We start from the raw sequence: 20,272 nt of genomic DNA, 5'->3' as shown, positions 1-20,272 counted from the left end.
TACCATATAACTGGTAAAGTTCATAGTGAACCGAGTCTATGCAACCTTCCAGGAGTTCACAATACAAACTATTGTCTACTCTACTGGTGCCTTTATGAGAAGCGCAATTTCATAATATCCTATCTTTCCATTTCCTGAAGCCAATAGGATTGATCATCTAATTGAAAGTCATCTTAAATCTCTATAAATAATTTGACTATTCGGCACACCAATGTATGAATGAAATAAGCATCTATAACTTATTAATTATCTATATGTTTGAGCAGTATTATTGTTAATAAGATTATAATTTTACTGGCTCCCGTGCAGGTGGCATGTAAAATACACCATTTTGAGCGTGGCCGTTGCCAGTACCGCCTGACTGGCCTTCGTGCGGGTGACACGTAAAAGTACCCACTACACTCTCTGAGTGGTTGGCGTTAGGAAGGGCATCCAGCTGTAGAAACTCTGCCAAATCAGATTGGAGCCTGGTGTTGCCATCCGGTTTCACCAGTCCTCAGTCAAATCGTCCAACCCGTGCTAGCATGGAAAGCTGACGTTAAACGATGATGATGATGATGATCAGGGAATATCAATGTCTATTCTGATTTGGTTAAAAAGAACTACAGAATGAACATTCACAAATCATTGCACTTTCAAATTATCTCCCTTGCTTCTTGGCAGTAGGCCTTGAGCTTAGTTATCTACACACATATGCGTTTTATACATATGTATCAACACACACACAGAGTAATGCAAACAGCTGAACAGCATTCTATCTCTCTTCATACCCGTCTCTCTCATCTACTACTGCTAATTTTCTCATATCCCATATGTTTTATGTTCAGACAGGCCAGATCCAACCTATCACTCCTATCCTACAATGTCAGTGCAAAAACAAGCAATTAGATCTTCAGAATCTCAAAGCTACAAGATCATACATGATTAATTCAAAATAGCATGAATAAATAAGCATTTAATTTGACAGTAATCTGATTGCTAAGGGGATAAAGAAAAAGTCTTTAGCCAATACACCATTTTTTACCAATCTTTCCACTCTAACATTGTTGCCTTTCATACACCACCACCATGCAAACTTCTACATACTACAGCCACTACCACATAAACACATACACCATCACCACTAAATAAATTCCCCACACCACAACCACTATGTTAACTTCCCACTCTACCATATTAACTTCCTATCCCACCACCATCTTCTCCATGTAACCCACTCCCACGCACATACACACACCCACACACTGCCCTATTAACCCTCAATGCTCTTGTCTCTGCTGTAGTGACCACACCACGACCAGCACCCTCATAATATTAATTCTGCATGATACTATCATGTAAATTGTGACACAACTACTAGGTTACATGACATTATAAGGAGCTGTATCTTCTGAGAAAATACAAGCTGATGAAAGAACTGCTATAGGGTTGATCAACATACTAGAAATAGCAGTCAAATTTCCCTCTAGTCACACACACTAGGATTTTTTTAAATGAGAACAAAATCGACAATATAGTCCCTGATGAATGAAATGAGGAATAGTTGCAACTGAAATGTCTTTAATGACAGGTCTGCTCAATCAAGGTTGACTTGAAGCTAAATATTAACTGGAAAACTATTTATTCATCTGGTTAATCTTATGTCTTGATAAAAATAAAGTAATGATCTTACCATTCTCTATAGCATATTCAATAGAAGTGAACCTTTGGCTTCGAATTCCTATGAGTTCATTCAGTGCTTTCTCTAACTTCACCTTCTTTGGAATCTTCTCCTCTTTTGGCAGTTCAATGCCTTCTCTAGAGGCCTCAGCTTTCTTCTTCTCTTCCTCCATTTCTTCAGCTTCATCTTCATCGCTGACTCCATCATTGTCTGTAGCGAGGGGTGGCAGTTTCTTACCCTGAAATGAAAATTCATGCATTTATTATCCACTCAGTTATTCGTTAGCAACAAAACCTGTTGAATGGAAAAAAAATTGAACAACTTGCTCAAGAGATCAAATCTACTGCAGGTATTTTGTTGTGTATCTGAATAAAACACTTTATTTAGCTGTCAAAAGGGATGTTATAAACAATTAACTGATGATCTGTCCACTGGGAAATTTATCCATACCATGCAGGTTATGAAATCAGAACTAAACTTGGCTCTCTCGACTCCTGAGGCCATGAAACTTCATGACTCAGGAGACATGTTATACATTCATTTCAAGATGGGAAATTAAAAACAATTTAAGCAACAGGAAATATTTACAAAAAATACTTTCTTGAGGGGAAAACAATTGTTCCTCTTTAAATATAATCTTTTTGTTGATCGCAAAACTAAAACATAATTTACTTTGATTTAGATTTAGACGACAAATATTTCTGTGTTTTAAAATCAAGGTTGAATTTTAATAACCATTATGCTGACATCAAGCAAACCAAATGCTAAAATTTACAAAAATGAAAAGAAAGAAAGAAAAAATAAAAACAATTTTTAAATGTAGAAGAATATTATTGTTTGAATAAATGGCTAGATACTAGTATGTTATATCAGCGATATACTGGCAGTTTCAAGATTCACACAGTGCTAGACAGAAGGTGAATCAAAAGGTTAATGCAGCACTTAAAGCAAGAAGATATTAAAACCGTTTTAGTTGTTGCAGTTATTATTCTTTGCACTATAAAATAACAAAAGCTTCATTAAGTTGATAACTCATTAGTCACAGTTTTCATTCAATTTCAATACAATTAATATATTTCCAATAAAAATGAAACAAAAATAAATTTACTGTGATTTCATGAGTTTAAAAGAAATGCCAATAAACAGATACAATAGAGAATAAAACATTTATGTTTGAAGGTGTGGGACAAAATCCAAAATTGATGTTAGGATAACAGAGAACTCATAGTTGTTGATGTAACTGAATCATGCTGCGAAGGCTAACGGAAGGATAAAATGCAATACTTTTAATATTTTTTCAAAGTTAGAAACTCAATGATTTTTCATGAGCTAGTAGCCAATTATTCATATTTGCTATATGAATAAAAGGACTTGCATTGGACATGGGTCAAGTGATATTTTATTTTTTCAAACTTTGAAGAAAGAGGAAATTCAAAGCCAAACCTGACAAGATTCGAACACATGACGAAATTATACAAAGTAACGTAAAACATTTTACCCCGTTACTAGATATGTTTTTGCCTGAATGAAAACAATGAAAAAAGAAAGGGAAGCAACTCCTTTTAGATAAATTAGCATTATCTCCCTTGATAGTCCATTTTATTTCGCTTAATTATAAAAAAAAAAAACGAATAAAGAAGAAAGCATAAACAGATTACATATTAATTGTATGTTTATCTTTCACTTACTTCAGTCACTGGACTGTGACCATACTGGGGCACCGCCTTGATGGGGTTTTAGCTGAACGAATCGTCTCCTGTACTTTGTTTTTTAAAGCATAGTATATATTCTATCAGCCCCCTATGCTGAACTGCTAAATTACAGGGATGTCAACAAACCAACACCAATTGTCAAGCAGTGGTGACACACAAATATACAGCAAGCTTCTTTTAGTTTCTGTCTTCCATAAGCACTCACAAGGCCTTGGTTGGCCCGGGACTACAGTAGAAAGATTTTAATTCATGACAGAAATAATCATACACATGCCAAGGTACCCCACAGTGGGATGGAACCTGGAACCATGTGGCTGGGAAGAACTGATAGCTTAGGAACATTTGCTGCAGCAAATTTCAACCAGCATTTTGGTCTTTTTTTTTTTCTTATCCAACATTATTCAACAATAAAAATATTCATAACCTAAATACTTTTATTTTATATATTTATCTAAATATTTTAAAACCTGAAATATTGTGTGGTACTCTATGAACAATAACTTCAAAATCATTCATAACTTTGAATGAATAAGGAAGGAAAAGTGTTTTCACAACAATACAAAGTGTGTGTGTGTGTAATCCAACTGATCAAAAAACAGTTCCAGTCATTATCATGCACCATTTAATAAAACGTAAAGAAAAGGAATATCTTGCCCATGACCAGATATATTTGTCATGGGAGATTGGAAATGAACAATATCACTTGCATGATAGTGAAGTTTGTTTACAACTATCATGTGATGTCAAGACAAATGTGTACACGCATACACACACACGATAAGCTTCTTTTAGTTTCCATTTACCAAATCTACTCAGAAAGCTTTGGTTGGTGGTGGTGGAGGCAAGGAGGTAGAATAGAAAATACTTGTTAAAAGTGCCGTGCTGAGAGACTGAACCCATGGTTGAGAAGCAAGCTACTTAACCACACAACTATGTCTGCACCTATCATAAATGTATAAAAATAAATCATTGGGATATGAAACTAGATTTCTGGGATTGAGCTGTTTCTGTAAACTGTCTAATCAGTCAAATAGTTAGAATTAAATAGTGGTGGACTCAATTTATCCAACTTAAATTGACTAATGACAGTCAAGTCATGAATATTAAAATATCATGAAGCTTCCTAGACATTTGACTCACCCATATTCAGTAGTAGTTAACTCACCAGAGTGTATTAACAAACACTTACAAAACCAATATTTGGAACTGCAAATATATTTATCGAAATACCGTTAAAAAAATGAATCCTCACAGCAGGTTAGCTGTGAGGGTACTTGACTGAATTAATGTTTTTGAGTTTTATATGTATGTATTGCATATGTATTTATATGTATGTATTGTAACTAACTAAAAATAAAAGTTTGAAAATAAATATATATGTTGTTGTGTCAGGAAACTGTTTTTGTGATGAAGCTAACTCTGATAACATAATTTTAATATATAAAGCAGAGCTTGTGTGTGTGAGTGTATGTTCATTATGCATTTGAAAACTTGGTTGCCGATTTTGACGTATAGGGTGTCAAAAGATTTAGTAATCTTTTGGCTACCAAATAAACTTTATTTTCATTTATATATTTGCATTACAAAAATTTACTATTATAATCTTTCTATAAGTCAACTATCGTAAACTGCATTTTACACCACGACAATGACATTACATATTCTATATGAGTGTGTGTGTGTGTGTGTATGTTTGGTAATACTTTAGGCCGATGACTGAAAAGTATATGTGTGTGAGAATATACATACATTTTTGTGATGACTGACACACACACAGAGGGACAGAGATACACCTGAGGTGTGAATGAGTGTATGTCTGCCTGTGTTTCTCTTAGTATATGATGTATGGGGTATCAAAAGATTCAGTAATCTTTCAGCTACCAAATAAACTATTTTCATTTACATATTTGCATTACAAAAATTTAACATTTATAATCTTTCTATAAGTCAACTATTGTAAACGACATTTTATACCACCGCCACCACCACAACATCACATTTTCTATATGAGTATGTGTCTATTTATGTGTGTGTGTGTTTGTGCGTTTGTTATGTACTATAGGCCAATGACTGAGAAGTATATGTGTGAGAATGTATGTGACGGTGTATGTGTGAGAATGTATGTGACGGTGTATGTGTGAACATACATTTTTGTGACGACTGATACACACACACATATCTAAAGAGAGAGAGAAAGAGAGACTCATAGAGGGACAAAGATACACCTGAGGAGTGTGTGAATGTATGTCTTTCTGTGTCTGTCTTAGTGTATGTATGTATGTGAGTGTATGTCAGACCATGTATGTGCAACTGTATGTGTGATCATTTTTATATGTTAGGCCTCAGACAATTAAACACACAGACATCTACACATACATATACATATGTGTATGAGTGTATCTGTGTCTGTGTGTGTTTCTGCATTTATTAAGTCTATAGTAAACTATAGCAAAGGACATTTTATGCCATTTTAATGAGCCCACATCTAATGAAGCAACCATTCTTATGGTAGGTGATCCCCATGAAAATCATGATATTCTCATCTGTGCTTGAGATAACCTTAAATGTGTTTCAGAAACTCATCCTTCTTATGATGCCTTCCAGTATCCTCTTATTTTGTGGAATGGACAAGATGGGTATCATTTCAATATTTCACAATTGGCTTCAGTTTCCAGTCAAACTAAGTCTTGGTATTTCAATTAACAAATGTCCGACTCAATCCCTCAAGGTAGTTGGACTTGATCTCTCTACTACATGCTTCCCTCACGGCCAACTGAATGTTGCTTGCTCACAAGTTGGAATCAGCAATAATTTATTCATTTCAACACCAACAAAAAATTACACAATGAATATTGTTTACCCCGAGGTGCTTCAAAATTGACAGATTTTCAGTTTGAAATTTTATCTTTACGATATAGATATTATTTTAACAAAATATAGATATTTTGAAATAATTATGAGAATGTATCTTTATATTTATTGTTTGCTAATCTGAATAAGAACAGCAGTAACCTGGGCAATGCCAGGTCATTCATCTAGCTTATATATGTCTGTGCGTGTGTGTATACATATATAAGATAGATAGATATAAAACACAAATTTTTATGCAAAATTTGAAAAATAACACAAATAGTTTATACAAAATCGGTAAAATTTTATGCAATTAATAAAACAGGAAACTTGCTTTATATATGAAAACAACCGAAAGATTTTACATAGATATTTTATGCTTAATGATTTGATGTTTTGAAAAGTTATGTAATTAATCAAATTACATAATTGTCTTATATTAAGCAGAATTGATTGTAGTATTAAGAATATAATATTTTAGCAATACTGTGTTGCTGAGTACTGGGTCTTTGGATCTGCTTATGTGACATTCTTTAGTTCCAAATTTTTTAAACACCAGTTAGTATAAGGTATAAAAAAAGTAATTTTTGCTTTATTTTACAGCCAGAATATCAAATTTTATGATCAAGAGAACTCAATGATTTCCCTCGATTGAAGGCGCATCTCATAAATAATTTAAATAATTAACAGATGTAGTTTGACTGAAAATAAAGACAAATTTTTTTTTATCTAAATGCATTGTTCATAATTTTTAGTTGAAATTATAAAATATCAAGTTATTTTTTATTAATTATTCTTTAGAAAAAGATAAATGCATGACGAAAGAGCTAGAAAGATAATTAGCTTGGTTATAAGGGAACTATTTTAGTGAAAATACATTAGCTAGAATAAGGAACAAAATTTAACAAGTTAAACCAAGAATTTAGGTTAATTGAATAATTAAATGAGGCTGATAGAGTTTAGAACAGGATGGAATGAGACCAATTCCCCCACTGATCTATCTAAAATAGCAGTCTCCAGAAAAATTAAATTGAGCTCAAACATTGATGTCATTTATGTGCAATATTGTGAAACTTCACTAGCCTGTGTCAGCAAAGAAAAATAAAAGAATGTAAAATGATTATATATATATATGTGTGTGTGTGTGTGTGTGTATGGATGAGTTAAATGAATATGAACTAAAGAAACTAACTCAGAGTGGCCAGTGGTTTGTATTTGATCAAAACAGATAAATAGGCACCATTCAATGTTAATACTTGTTCCTTTAAAGCAGTGTTTCTCAACATTTTTACTCTTGTGTAACCCTTAAAATAAATCACATGTCTCAAGGAACTGCTGCACTAAAAAAAACTATATACCATATATTTCTTGTATTTTTTCATCGTAGTTCATGTGGTAAAAATCATATATATATATCATATTCAACAAAATGCTCTATTGAAAAAATAACCAGTATTAAACTTTAAAAAGAAAGAAACAAGTAGGTATTTCTTTAAAAAAAATTACTAATATTTTCTAAAAGTATTTCTTATATAAATTTACTAAAACGCATTTTGTTGCACTTTTTTTAAAATTTAAAATCATTTATAATTTTAATCTTAATTCCATACAAAACTAATGAATATTTTAAGGCAGAAAAAAGATGGTGACTACTGTTACAATGAAACAACAAAAACATTTGATCAAACAAAGATTAAGAATTGCAATAATGTATAGAAATTATCAAGCAGAAAAAAGATTTTTAATTGCAAATTATTAACAGTGATAAAAATATTTATTATTTTTTTATTTCATTTATATTATAATTAATTCATTTAAATCTTTGTAACTATTTCAATTTATTATTTCAATTTTGAATAATATACATACAACATAAATTAATTGGGCAGACAGGTCTAAAATGACTTAAATTTACCCAAAATAAGTGGGCTGTCTATTTTTAGTTCAATTTATATAACATATATTACATAAAGTAAACTAAAAGTTAATAAAATAAAATAAGCTTGTATAATTTAATTGCATAGAAAATAAATGTACATATTGTTATTTTTTTTATGTATATATATATATGTAGATCAAATCAGTTTGAAAAGGAAGCAGCCTACTCAAAGGTGAACAGTGCAAGTCTTCATATGAACTCACTTCACTCTTCTGCTCCTTATTTCAAAATATATATTTATAATCACAATCATTACAAAATTTTGAAGTAAACAGTAGAATTTGCTTAATTAAAAATAAACAAATATAGTAAAAATAATTATTCAAAGAAAAGTAATAATAATTGATGACTTAGCTGAAATGACTATTTAAGTAGTTAAACTTAGACAAATTCAACCTATATACTGTATATCTATTCCATGTGATTTGATATTAACGATTGACTATTGGCAATGACCTTAATCTACTGGCAATTTCTTGACCAAATTCAGTCTCTTTAATTTTAAGGAGTATACTAGTGTGTAGCATAGCATGTAGAAACTAAAAGTGACAAATTTTTAAAAAGTGAAACAAAATGCGTTTTAGTAAATTGTTTTAAGAAATACTTTTAAGAAATATTAGTAATTTTTTAAAAAGAATATATGTATTTACATACATATATTCATAAATATGTATGCATGCATACATATATATGTATATATATATATATATATGTGTGTGTGCGTGTGTATATATATATACATATATGTGTATATATATATATATACATACATATATGTGTGTGTGTATATATATATATATATATATATATATATGTGTGTGTGTGTATATATATATATATATATATATACGTGTTTTTCTCCTTATCTCCGTATTCTTTCTGTTGAAGAGCATAGCTCGAAACGTCAAAGACTTTCCATATTCCCGAGCATCATACTAATACATCCTTTTGTTATTTACACCACCTGTCCTCGTCTGTTGTTGTTTTTTCGTATATTCTCCCATATATATATATATATATATATATATATATATGGGAGAATATACGAAAAAACAACAACAGACGAGGACAGGTGGTGTAAATATATATACAAAAGTGCCACACCCTAACAGTTGAGGGAACCCGTGGAAGAGGTAGGCCCAGGAAGACCTGGGCTGAGGTGGTGAGGCAAGACCTTCGTACATTGGGCCTCACCGAGGCGATGACTACGGACCGAGACCTTTGGAAATGGGCTGTGCGTGAGAAGACCCGGCAAGCCAAGTAAGATCGTTGCCAGTGCCCCTGGACTGGTTCTTGTGCGGGTGGCACATGAGATGCACCATTTTGAGCGTGGCCGTTGCCAGTACCGCCTGACTGGCTCCTGTAGGATTTTCGAGCGAGATCGTTGCCAGTGCCCCTGGACTGGCTTGTGCGGGTGGCACATAAAAGACACCATTTCGAGCGTGGCCGTTTTCGTGCGGGTGACACGTAAAAGCACCCACTACACTCTCTGAGTGGTTGGCGTTAGGAAGGGCATCCAGCTGTAGAAACTCTGCCAAATCAGACTGGAGCCTGGTGTTGCCATCCGGTTTCACCAGTCCTCAGTCAAATCGTCCAACCCATGCTAGCATGGAAAGCGGACGTTAAACGATGATGATGATGATATATATATATTACATATGTACATACATACATATGTATATATATATACATACAAATGTATAGATACATACATGAATATGTATATATACATACATGAATATGTATATATACATACATGAATATGTATATATACATGCATGCATATGTATATATACATGCATGCATATGTATATATACATGCATGCATATGTATATATACATACATGTACATGTATATATACATACATGTACATGTATATATACATACATGTACATATATATGTATATATGTATATACATATATATATACATATATATATACATATGTATATTCTTTTTTCTTTTATTTGTTTCAGTCATTTCACTGTGGCCATGCTGGAGCACTGCCTTTAATTGAGCAAATCGACCCCAATACATATACATATATATATACACACACACACACACACACACACACACACACACACACACACACAAATATCTACTACATATGTGGAAAATCGGTGTGTTTGTTTGTGGTGGTGTTATGTAACTCCTACATCGTTTTATTGATTTTGATGAAACTTGACACATGAGTAGAACTCATTTCTGGAAAACTCGTGACATACTTAGATTGTTGAAAAAAAACCGATAATATGGCCCCTGGAAGGGACCTTTATATCTATCTCATATAAATAATTTTTTCTTTAAACACCCAAGGGAAATAACCCATAGCATCTGCACAATATTTTTTTTTAAACACTCAAGAGAAATAACCCATTTCATTATTTATGCTAGATTACTTTGAATATTGATTTTTTTTTGTGTGTCCTATTTCTAGTTTTTGCAGGCAATATCACTTTATTTGATATGTGAGTATAACTCATGTCTGGAAACCTTGTGACATACTTAGATTGTTGAAAAAAATCGATAATAGGGCTTCTCTAATGGGTCCTTCTATCTACTACATATTACTGATATTTTATTTAAAGAACCCACGTGAAATAACCCATACCACCTTCAGTTTTTAGCAAAGCAATCAATATTTGATTCTCATGATCAACTGACCTAATTCTGCATTTCACTACTCACAGTTTTGAACTGCTAAACATTATTACTGCACTTCCTTAATTTGAATTTTAAACCTTAATGACTTCCTTCATACATTTCTATACATACATACTTTTTTGAATGCCCATTACTCCGATAATGCTGCATTTTTACAGTTACACTTTTTCCATGACAGTAGATAAATTTTTTATTCCACAACGTATTTGTTGTGGCTTCAGGCAGGCAGAGCATGGATTCGATCCTCGATTGCCAAATTTCACTTAACACTCCAACAGCACTTTTCTCACGGTAACACTATAGGTTTTCTGTGAATGACAGCAGTTATACATTTCCCAGATGCCTTTGCTGAGCAGAATAATGTCTTTGCCGCTTAACTCTTCTAGGCCACCACTGGCTGAAGTGAAGATAACCCATCCCACTCAAACAATAACACTTTCAAATTTTGGCAAAAGGCAAGCAATTTTGGTGGAAGAGATAAGCCAAGGCTCAACTGGTACTTATTTTATCAACCTCGAACAGATGAAAGGCAAAGTCAATCTTGGCAGAATTTGAACTCAGAACATAATAACAGAAGAAATGGTGTTAAGTATTTTGCCTGGCATTCTAACAAGTCTACCAGCTTGTCACCTTAATAATAATAATGGTTTCTATTTTTGGCAATAAGACCAGCGATTTTGGGGGAGGGAGTAAGTTGATTACATTGACCCCAGTAATCAACTGGTACTTGTTTTATTGACCTCAAAAGGATGAAGGCAAAGTTGACACAGGCAGAATTTGAACTCAGAACATTATGACGTATGAAATGCTACTAAGCATTTTGCCCGGCATGCTAACAATTCCGCCAGCTTTCTGCTTTAATCCTTTCTACTATAGGCACAAGGCTTGGATTTTGTGGGGAGGGAGATAGTCGATCACATCGACCCCAGTACTCAACTGGTACTTAATTTATTGACCCTAAAAGGTTGAAAACCAAAGTCAACCTTGGCAGAATTTGAACTTAGAAGGTAGTGACAGGTGAAATGCTTAGCGATATTTCATCTGGCATGCTAATGATTCTGCCAGCTCACTACCTTAATAATTATAATTATAATAATAGGTTATTGTATATAGTGCTCAGGTGTATTGCAACTCATTAGAAAGAAGTAAAAGTGGTGACAAAAAGTGGCAATAAGTCAAGTAAAGAAAGACAACAATGAAAGCCAAAAGTACATGCACAATATACAGAATAAAACAGAGTAAAGTGAATAATAAAAGATCATGAAGAAGACAGGGTGTTGAAGCACATCAAGAGTAGTGTTGGTGAATTGCAGGAAGCATGGAATTTTTGAAGGATACAGTGTCCTGACAGCTACCAACCAACATGGGTTATTTATCCCATTCTTCAACACTTTGAGCGTGAAAAATTGCTTCTGAAGGTTATGGGTTCTGCATTGTTTTCTGATTTTATAAACACGTCAATGGGGGTGGAAGAGATATTGAATCCAAAAAGGTGGCTATAGTTATTGGAAGGGTGGCAGATGATCTTGTGAACTTCTGCCTATTCAGCTGCTTGATGTCTTCCTTTGACCAATATCTACCACAGATACCTTCCCCTATTAACTTTTCACACAGAAATAAACACTTCTAAATTATTAGTAATTGTATAAGACTGAACACATACTTCATTTAGCTGCAGTAAAACATTCAAGGCTTAGATCTCATTGTTATTAATTGCAGTGGCCAAGTATTTATCTTTTCCCCATCTCCTACTACAATAGATATATTACTGATGATGATGATGATGATAATGAAAACAATAGTAATGAAGGCTTTCACTTAATAGGTAAATATGAAAGCATTAATTAAAAAAACTGTGGTTTTGAAAAGCAGCCAAATGTTATCATTTTTAACAACCACAACAAATACAAAATACAAATTAAAGACACTAACATTACAAGCAATAAGCTCAAAAAACAATGAATTAATGAAGTACATAATAACATGCACAAACATTACACCAAAACATTCTGTCACACCCACAATCTCCCTACCTGCACACATACAAATCATTCAAACAACACAAAACACATACACACACTTAAAAACCTAATTCCCTTAGGAAATCGGAGATTTTTGAGGGAATATCATCAAGAGAATCCTTGGTGATTTACCATTGGAAACATCCCAAGCCAACAGGAGGGACAGGAAATCCACCCTTTCAAGCAAAACCAAGTAAGTTTATCTTTTTTCTTTTTCTGACATGGTTGTGCACAGAATAAGCAGCATAAATATACATAGGGTTGCTACCTAGGCAAGCAGGCCAACATTCTCTGCTGATTGAAAGGGGGACTGGAGCAGCATGAAATGAAATGTTTTGCTCAAGAACACAACGTGCTGCCCAGTCAGGGTATTGAACACATGATTTAGAGACCATGAGTGCAACAGCTTAATCATTAGGCCATGTGCCTTCACATATATATGTAGATATATATGATGGGCTTTTTTCAGTTTCCAAATACATGAATATCCACCAAATCCACTCACAAGGCTTTAGTCAGACGGGCAATATCAGAAAACACTTCCTTAAGGTGTTGTACAGTGGGACTGAACCTGAAAATATGTGGTTGGGAAGCAAACTTCTTACAACATAACCATGCCTCAGTCTATTACATATATGTTACATTTGTTAATTGTTAATTAAATATTTAACCCTTTAGCATTTAAACCAGCCATATTCAGCCAAAATATTCTACCTGTTTTATGCTGAAACTGCTCATATCCAGTCTCTCACACCAGCTCTACAATATCATTCTAAAAATTAACAGTTACCTCATCAAAATCTCAAAGCTATGGAGATAATACAGGATTAATTCAGAACAATGTGAATAAATAAGCATTACATTTGAAAGAGTAATCTGAATGTTAATGGGTTAAACATATAGTATTGAATTTTTAAAAAGGATCTTCAATGTTTGTTTATCTTATAATCTTTAACACAGAGATTTGAGCAAACAGTGATTGAGACCCAACAGATATGAAAGATCAATATGAACAAACAACAAAGACTCCAGGAATTGAAGTTTTAGGAATTCCATACAACAAGAAGACAGAGATGACAAAACAAGGAATAAATACAAATACTGACAGTTCAGTGTTACATGTTTTTTCACAACAGGGGAACATTAAATGGTAGATAAAACTTCAGAGAAATAACGTTTAAGAAACAAACATATATATATATACATATATATATAAACGTTTTCAACATACGCAAACAAGTGTGATTGTGCAGTTAAAAATTTCCTCTCCAAGTACTCTAACATCATTGAGGTACCACCCTGCTGTGTGGTACCTTAAGCAAGTGTCCTTTAGCATAGTCTTACACTGATTAAAATTTTGTAAATGAAATTCTAGAGAGGCAGAAACTGTGCTGTAACTAATCAGAGGTGTGTGTGTGTGTGTGTGTGTCCTGCATTGGTTACCCCCCACCACTCCCTCTAAGAAAAAATTGCTGAAGATTAATTTTTGGTCTTCAGCACTACCTTAGTCGCTTCCCCTTATAATTGTACAGTCTTTTATTCTCAGAGGTTAATAAAATAAGTCTCAATTGTTCACTTTTCCATGCTAGCATGGGTCAGAATGAATTTGTTGAAGTGGATTTTCTGTGGCTAAATGCCCTTATGTTGCCAACTCTTACTGTTTTCCAAGCAATGTAGTATTTTCTCTTATCTAGATTGGTTGTATCATTTTCAAAACCATCACATAAGGGCTTGACAAGTGTGCAGACACATATGCATGCATGCACATATGAACTTCTTTCAATTTCCATCTACCAAATCTGTTCACAAAACTTTGGTTGGCCTAAGGTTTTCGTAGAAGATACTTGCTCAAGATGCTGCACAAAGGGGCTGATCACGAGATCACATGGTTGGGAAGTAACCACAAAACCACACCTGTCCCTATGTACGTATGGATGGATGGATGGATGGGTGGATGGATGTGTGTGTGTATATATGTGTATGTATGTATGGTTTTCTTTGAGTTTTATCCAAGTTCTTAGAGTTCAAGCTGGTTGCTAACAAAGTGACAAGACTTTTTGAGTTAAGAGAGTTCCCTGTGTTTGTAGATATGTGGTTGAGTTGGTGTGTAGGTTGAGCTGTTGGAGAATCATTGGCATGTCTTATAAATCTTCACTATGCAACTAAAAGATTGGATTTGGAGAATCTGTGTAAGTTTCTTTTGCTCTTTCTTGGAAAAAAATAGTGTTTCTAGTTTTTTGTGTAAATTTGTTGGTACATAGCCTAATGCATGATAGGTACAAATGAAAATTTATAGTGTGTGCATGTGTGAACGAACTGGGCGTTTTCACACCTTTTTACCATGAGAGAGATATATTCTCCATGGTAACTACAGTGTATTTACCTTTTAGCAGTTGAAATATGCCACAAACATATTTTAGCTAACCTAAGTTATGCTTATGCCTAAACACTGCTTAGCATTAACATTTCCTTATATATATTTTTTTTTATTCATATATGCTCTTGAGAATGGTTCCCCAACTGACCACAATCCAGTGACTAAAACCAGTAAAAGATTAAAAGAATAAAAATAAATAAATATATATAAAATTAGCTGATAATGGTTGCAGCTTCAGCAAAGCATAGTTTTTTCTTTTTTATAGAAATCAGCAAAAGACAGATGAGAAGCTGTAAGCTCTTTAACATTAATAGAATCATTGAAATATATGTAGTATTTTTGATTTTGAGATACATGAAATGGGAACAAGAGATAAACAAAAAAGCAAGATGAGATATTAAAAACTTGGTTTAAATTTCCAAATATTTTGATGTTGCCTATGAAAACAACACAAGAAATATAAACCCAACCTGTATGTAGTTGTCTGACCAGCTCAGCTTAACAGCCAAATCTCTTTCAAATCATACATACTTAAAAAAAAAAAAAATTAAAAGGGCACATTTAATGTGAGGTTCTTAGTAAAATAGGATGGTCATAGATAGAATGCTTTTGATGATAGAACTACTGGTGGTTGTTTGTAGTACATTGTGCAACTATAACTAGATGACAAAGCTGTTTTTCTATGACCTGAACCAACAACTACAAACAACCACCAGTACATAAAATACTTGGTGAGAGAAAGTGTGTGTGCTATTAAAAATACACCAACTGCTTTAGTTTTATCTTTCCTATTTTAGTATTTTTCAGCACATTTTTCTGAATTCTAGACCATTTGTATGGAACAGGGAAGTTTTAATGGTAAACCAACCTAAGCATTCATTGTACATACCTATTAACATACATCAATCAATTTATTCTACTTGCATTTCTTCCCTCCCTCTTCCTCTTTCATATATATATATATATATATATATATACCAGCCTTCCTTCTCCATGCCATCGATGTTGGCAAAGGTAAAGGCCCGACATAGCTTGGTACCAGTAATGTTGCAACTCATTTCTACAGCTGAGTGAACTGGAACAATGTGAAATAAAGTGTCCTGCTCAAGAACACAATACACAGCCTGATCCAAAAATCGAACTCACTACCTCGTGATTGTGAGCCTGACACTCTAATCACTGAGCCATGCATATATTACAGGTCATAGAAAAACAGTTTTGTCATCTAGTTATAGTTGCACAATGTACAACGAAAACTGTTTATTCAGTAAAAGCACAACTCCTGCTTGTGTGTATTACTATTATTGCTCATATAAATAATGAATAAATAGTAACAACGATGTCTAAGCTATATGTAAGAAAGTATCTATATCTAAATTGTATGTTACTTTGTGTAAGATGGTCTATTATTATGAGTAAACATAGGAACATCTATATGGCATCTTGACCTAGAAATAGAAACCAAGTCTCCTTCATGTCACAACTTAATATACTGCCTTCTAATAAAAAAAAAGCTCATAATGCCTGAAAGTAAGATAGATGATCAAGGATATGCTTGACAATAAGAACAACTGTGGCTGTCTCTCTTCTGAGATGTGTAACATTTTAGAAAATACATCTGAATAGAACATTTTTCAAATGCTAAGGTTTTATGCTCTAGTAAAATCATTTCTAGCAGCTATAAAGGTCATAACAGAGAGAGAGAGAGAGAGAGAGAGAGAGAGAGAGAGAGAGAGAGAGAGAGAGAGAGAGAGAGAGAGAGAGAGAGAGAGAGAGAGAGAGAGAAAGAGAGAGAGAGAGATAGAGAGACTGACAGACAGAGAGAAGGGATGTAGAGAAAAACAAAAAAGAAAGAAAAAGATGGTGTGAGAGAGACAGAGAGATGCAAACTAGTAAGTTACTTAGATACTATTTATTTTCCAATATCCTTCAAAATTTGAATAAATGAAATTTATTGAAAGAATAATACAGGACTTGGGAAACATGCAATTGGCATTAGGAGAACACTACTGTGGACAAAACTTTAATATTAAGATGGAAGAATGAGAAAGGAATCAAGACGAAAAGAAATCAGTGACAATGTTATATAGGTTTTCTTCAACCGTATTACTACTGTAGACAATTCATACAAATCACAGAAGGTATCTGGGTGGTGTTCTGGTGTGTTACTATTTACCTTTTACTTATTTTCAGAATATGTACTCTACAAAATGTATTGAGTAATCCTTCAGTTTAATGTTAAATTTTTATTATTATAACTCGACATAAAAACAAACAGTATATGTATGTCAATATACATTTCTATATTTGTATGCATGTTTGTATTTATGTATTATGTATGCATGTATGCATGCAGCACTAACTTTACAGTTGAATGGCTAGCATGTAAAAAAGGTCACCTGCTAATGACAAAGTAACATATATTCCACCAACAGTTGTATAAATCTAAAGAATCACTTGACTCATAATTGTATACAGGACAATGAGTATAACAAACTATTTCTAGACATTATGTATAATATATTAAAGCTATGATACATCGCAACATAGTGCAGTGCTCCAGAAAGAAAAAAACTATAGATTCTACAGAAATCTTTGCAAAGGAAATGGAAGTAGGTTCAAGACATTTTGTAGCTTATGCCAATAGAAAATAAATAAATAAATAAAAATAAACTAAGGAATAAGAAAAAATGTTGTATTAAAGAAATATCTTATGGTTCCTAGAAATTAAAATTTGTCATGAAATCTCAAGAAATTTTAAAAGTTAAAATATTTGTTGAACATTAAGTTCTTCAGTTAAATCATTCCATAACATTTTGATTTTTTGTGTGTTGAAGATGAGTGAAAATGCAGAATCATTAAAATTATGAGCTATTTGAAAATAATTCCTCTGTAACAGTGAATTTTTATATTCATTATAATCATTATCATTTAATATCCATGTTCTATATTGACATAGGTTGGACTGTTTGAGAGGATCTGATGGACCCAAAGACTGCATTATGTTTCAGTACCTACTTTGGCATGGTCTCAATGGCTGGATGCCTTTCTTAAAGTCATTCACTTTACAGCATGTATTTGGTGCTTTTTTTTTGTGTGTGTGCCACCAGCACTAGTGAAGCCACCATGCAGCTTACAAGACTACAAACCCCATGGGAAGGTTAACTTTATGCTAGGAGATGAAGACTAAAGAAGAGTAAAGTATGAGAAAAAAGGACCAGAGTAGAATATGTTTCTTACTGTAAAGAAGCTACATGACAGCTCACATTTTAGAAGAGATGGTGGGTGTGGAGCCAGGAAGCAATAAAGGTATAGTAGTGATGAGATGTGAAGGTGGACCTCTTAAAATATTAATTTTCAAAAGAAATGACAAGTGGATGAGATACTAAAACCTCAAGAGTAATTTTTAGATAGACATTAATGATTCTGCTGCTAAGATGATTGACATTTGTGTTTGGCAGAGATGCACTTTTGTCATGGATGAATGCTTATCCCTTTGGAGACTGCTGGAAATAATAAATTAAAAGAAATATATACCTTGAAAGGTACTCAAACAGCAAAGACGACAGGTAAGGTACTTTCATAGAGTGGTGACATGATAGTATCACTAAATAGAAGAACGATACTATTGCGTAATAGTGCAATGGTATTGCTATTAATTAGAGGCAAAGGTACTCCCAAGATAGAGGGAAGAAACTTTTTGAAGCTGTGACACTGAAATGTAGAAAATGCACAAAATATATTTTAAGAAATGCTATAAGAGTGAAAATATGGAGACTGTTGGGTAAATAAATTGTAAAACTTACTGAACTTAAATGAAGTGTAGGGGGTAAATAAATGGTTGAGTTGAACTAAGGTGGGGGCCAATATCCGGGTTGAACTATGGGTAAAATGTTTGCATTGAACTGAGACTGTAAATGACTGTGTTGAATTATGAGAAGGCTGAAGTAAATGGTTATGCTGTACTGTAGGAGTAGATGGTTGGACGATGAAGATGAATTGTAGAGGAGAATGACTGAGGATGAAGAAGTGACAGAGGTTAATTAGGAAATAGATCAAGTTAAAATATGAAATTTTAAGAGTAAGGGTAAACAAAGGATGAAATGTTGGTTGGTTGACGGGTTGGTGTGTTATAAATAATATATAAGCAAGGAAATGGTCAAATGTTGCAGAGAATTTTGTCAAAAGTTCAGTATGCTTATTTTACTTATTTGAAGAAGTGATCAAATGAATTGGGGAAAAAAATGTTGGAGTGAAAAAAAAAAATGAGACATGAAAAAAATACACCATGCAATGATAAAGAAGTTTGATGACGTCAGGGTAATTTATGTCATGAAACTTTAAATCAAAATATAAAAAAAAACATTTTTTTTTTATTAGTAACATGTCAGCACATATTACTAATAGTTTCAAAAGCACTCAAAAAACATTCAAGGTCTTTGAGTTCATTATCATTAGATTTTGCTGGCTTGTACACTTGCTGTACTCGATGATCTATTTTTACATACATATGTGGCACACAAAACATGGTGTAGTGTCTATTCATATATCTGTCCAACCTGAGGTCTTGAGCATTACTTGGGTTTCACATTAGCAATTTTGCAAATTGCAAATATAATTACCACAGTATGTAAAACTTAAGTATTGACCAAAACCTCAGAATAATATGTAATTATTTTTATTGTTTTAGGTTTTATTTTTTATTTTTAATTTGTTTAAAACATGACCTCTGACATAAGGTGTCAATGTCTCTGAACCATTACCATAACCCAATGCTTATGAAGCAGTAAGAAATTAAAGATTTTGGTGTAGCCAAACCAAGATAAGAGAGTTCCTTGTTTATCAGGTTACAAAAGGAGGCTGACCTACCTGGCCAAAGGTAGGAATCCCATTATGGATAAAATCCTTGATCCTCTTACGGTAAGGGATTGATGGTAACACTTCATCCGACATCAGTAAACATGGTAACAATGTAGATAAATGATCAAATAAATTCAAATTTGGTTGGATTTTTGAGAAAATAATAAAAGAACAGTAATGATTTAT

At 33.1% G+C, this 20,272-nt stretch overlaps 1 protein-coding gene across 6 annotated transcripts in view; it reads right to left on the bottom strand.

Moving 5' to 3' along the window:
* LOC106880478 (1-phosphatidylinositol 4,5-bisphosphate phosphodiesterase delta-4) overlaps positions 1-20,272 on the bottom strand; it is a 142,682-nt gene that overhangs the window by 9,494 nt on the left and 112,916 nt on the right. For 5 of the 6 annotated variants that reach the window (XM_089361688.1, XM_089361686.1, XM_089361687.1 and 2 more), the window contains one exon: positions 1,673-1,898. In XM_089361688.1, the coding sequence (XP_089217814.1) occupies positions 1,673-1,898 (226 nt within the window). Of the gene's footprint in view, positions 1-1,672; positions 1,899-20,095; positions 20,181-20,272 lie in introns of all 6 variants that reach the window. The other variant, XM_089361685.1, reaches the window with a different exon arrangement.

Source organism: Octopus bimaculoides, chromosome 13, assembly GCF_046866305.1.
Source record: "Octopus bimaculoides isolate indiv1 chromosome 13, ASM4686630v1, whole genome shotgun sequence".
In the NCBI taxonomy this organism is placed as follows: domain Eukaryota; kingdom Metazoa; phylum Mollusca; class Cephalopoda; order Octopoda; family Octopodidae; genus Octopus; species Octopus bimaculoides.
Note: the sequence above shows the minus strand (reverse complement) of the source record. Positions and strands in the feature narration are given on the sequence as shown.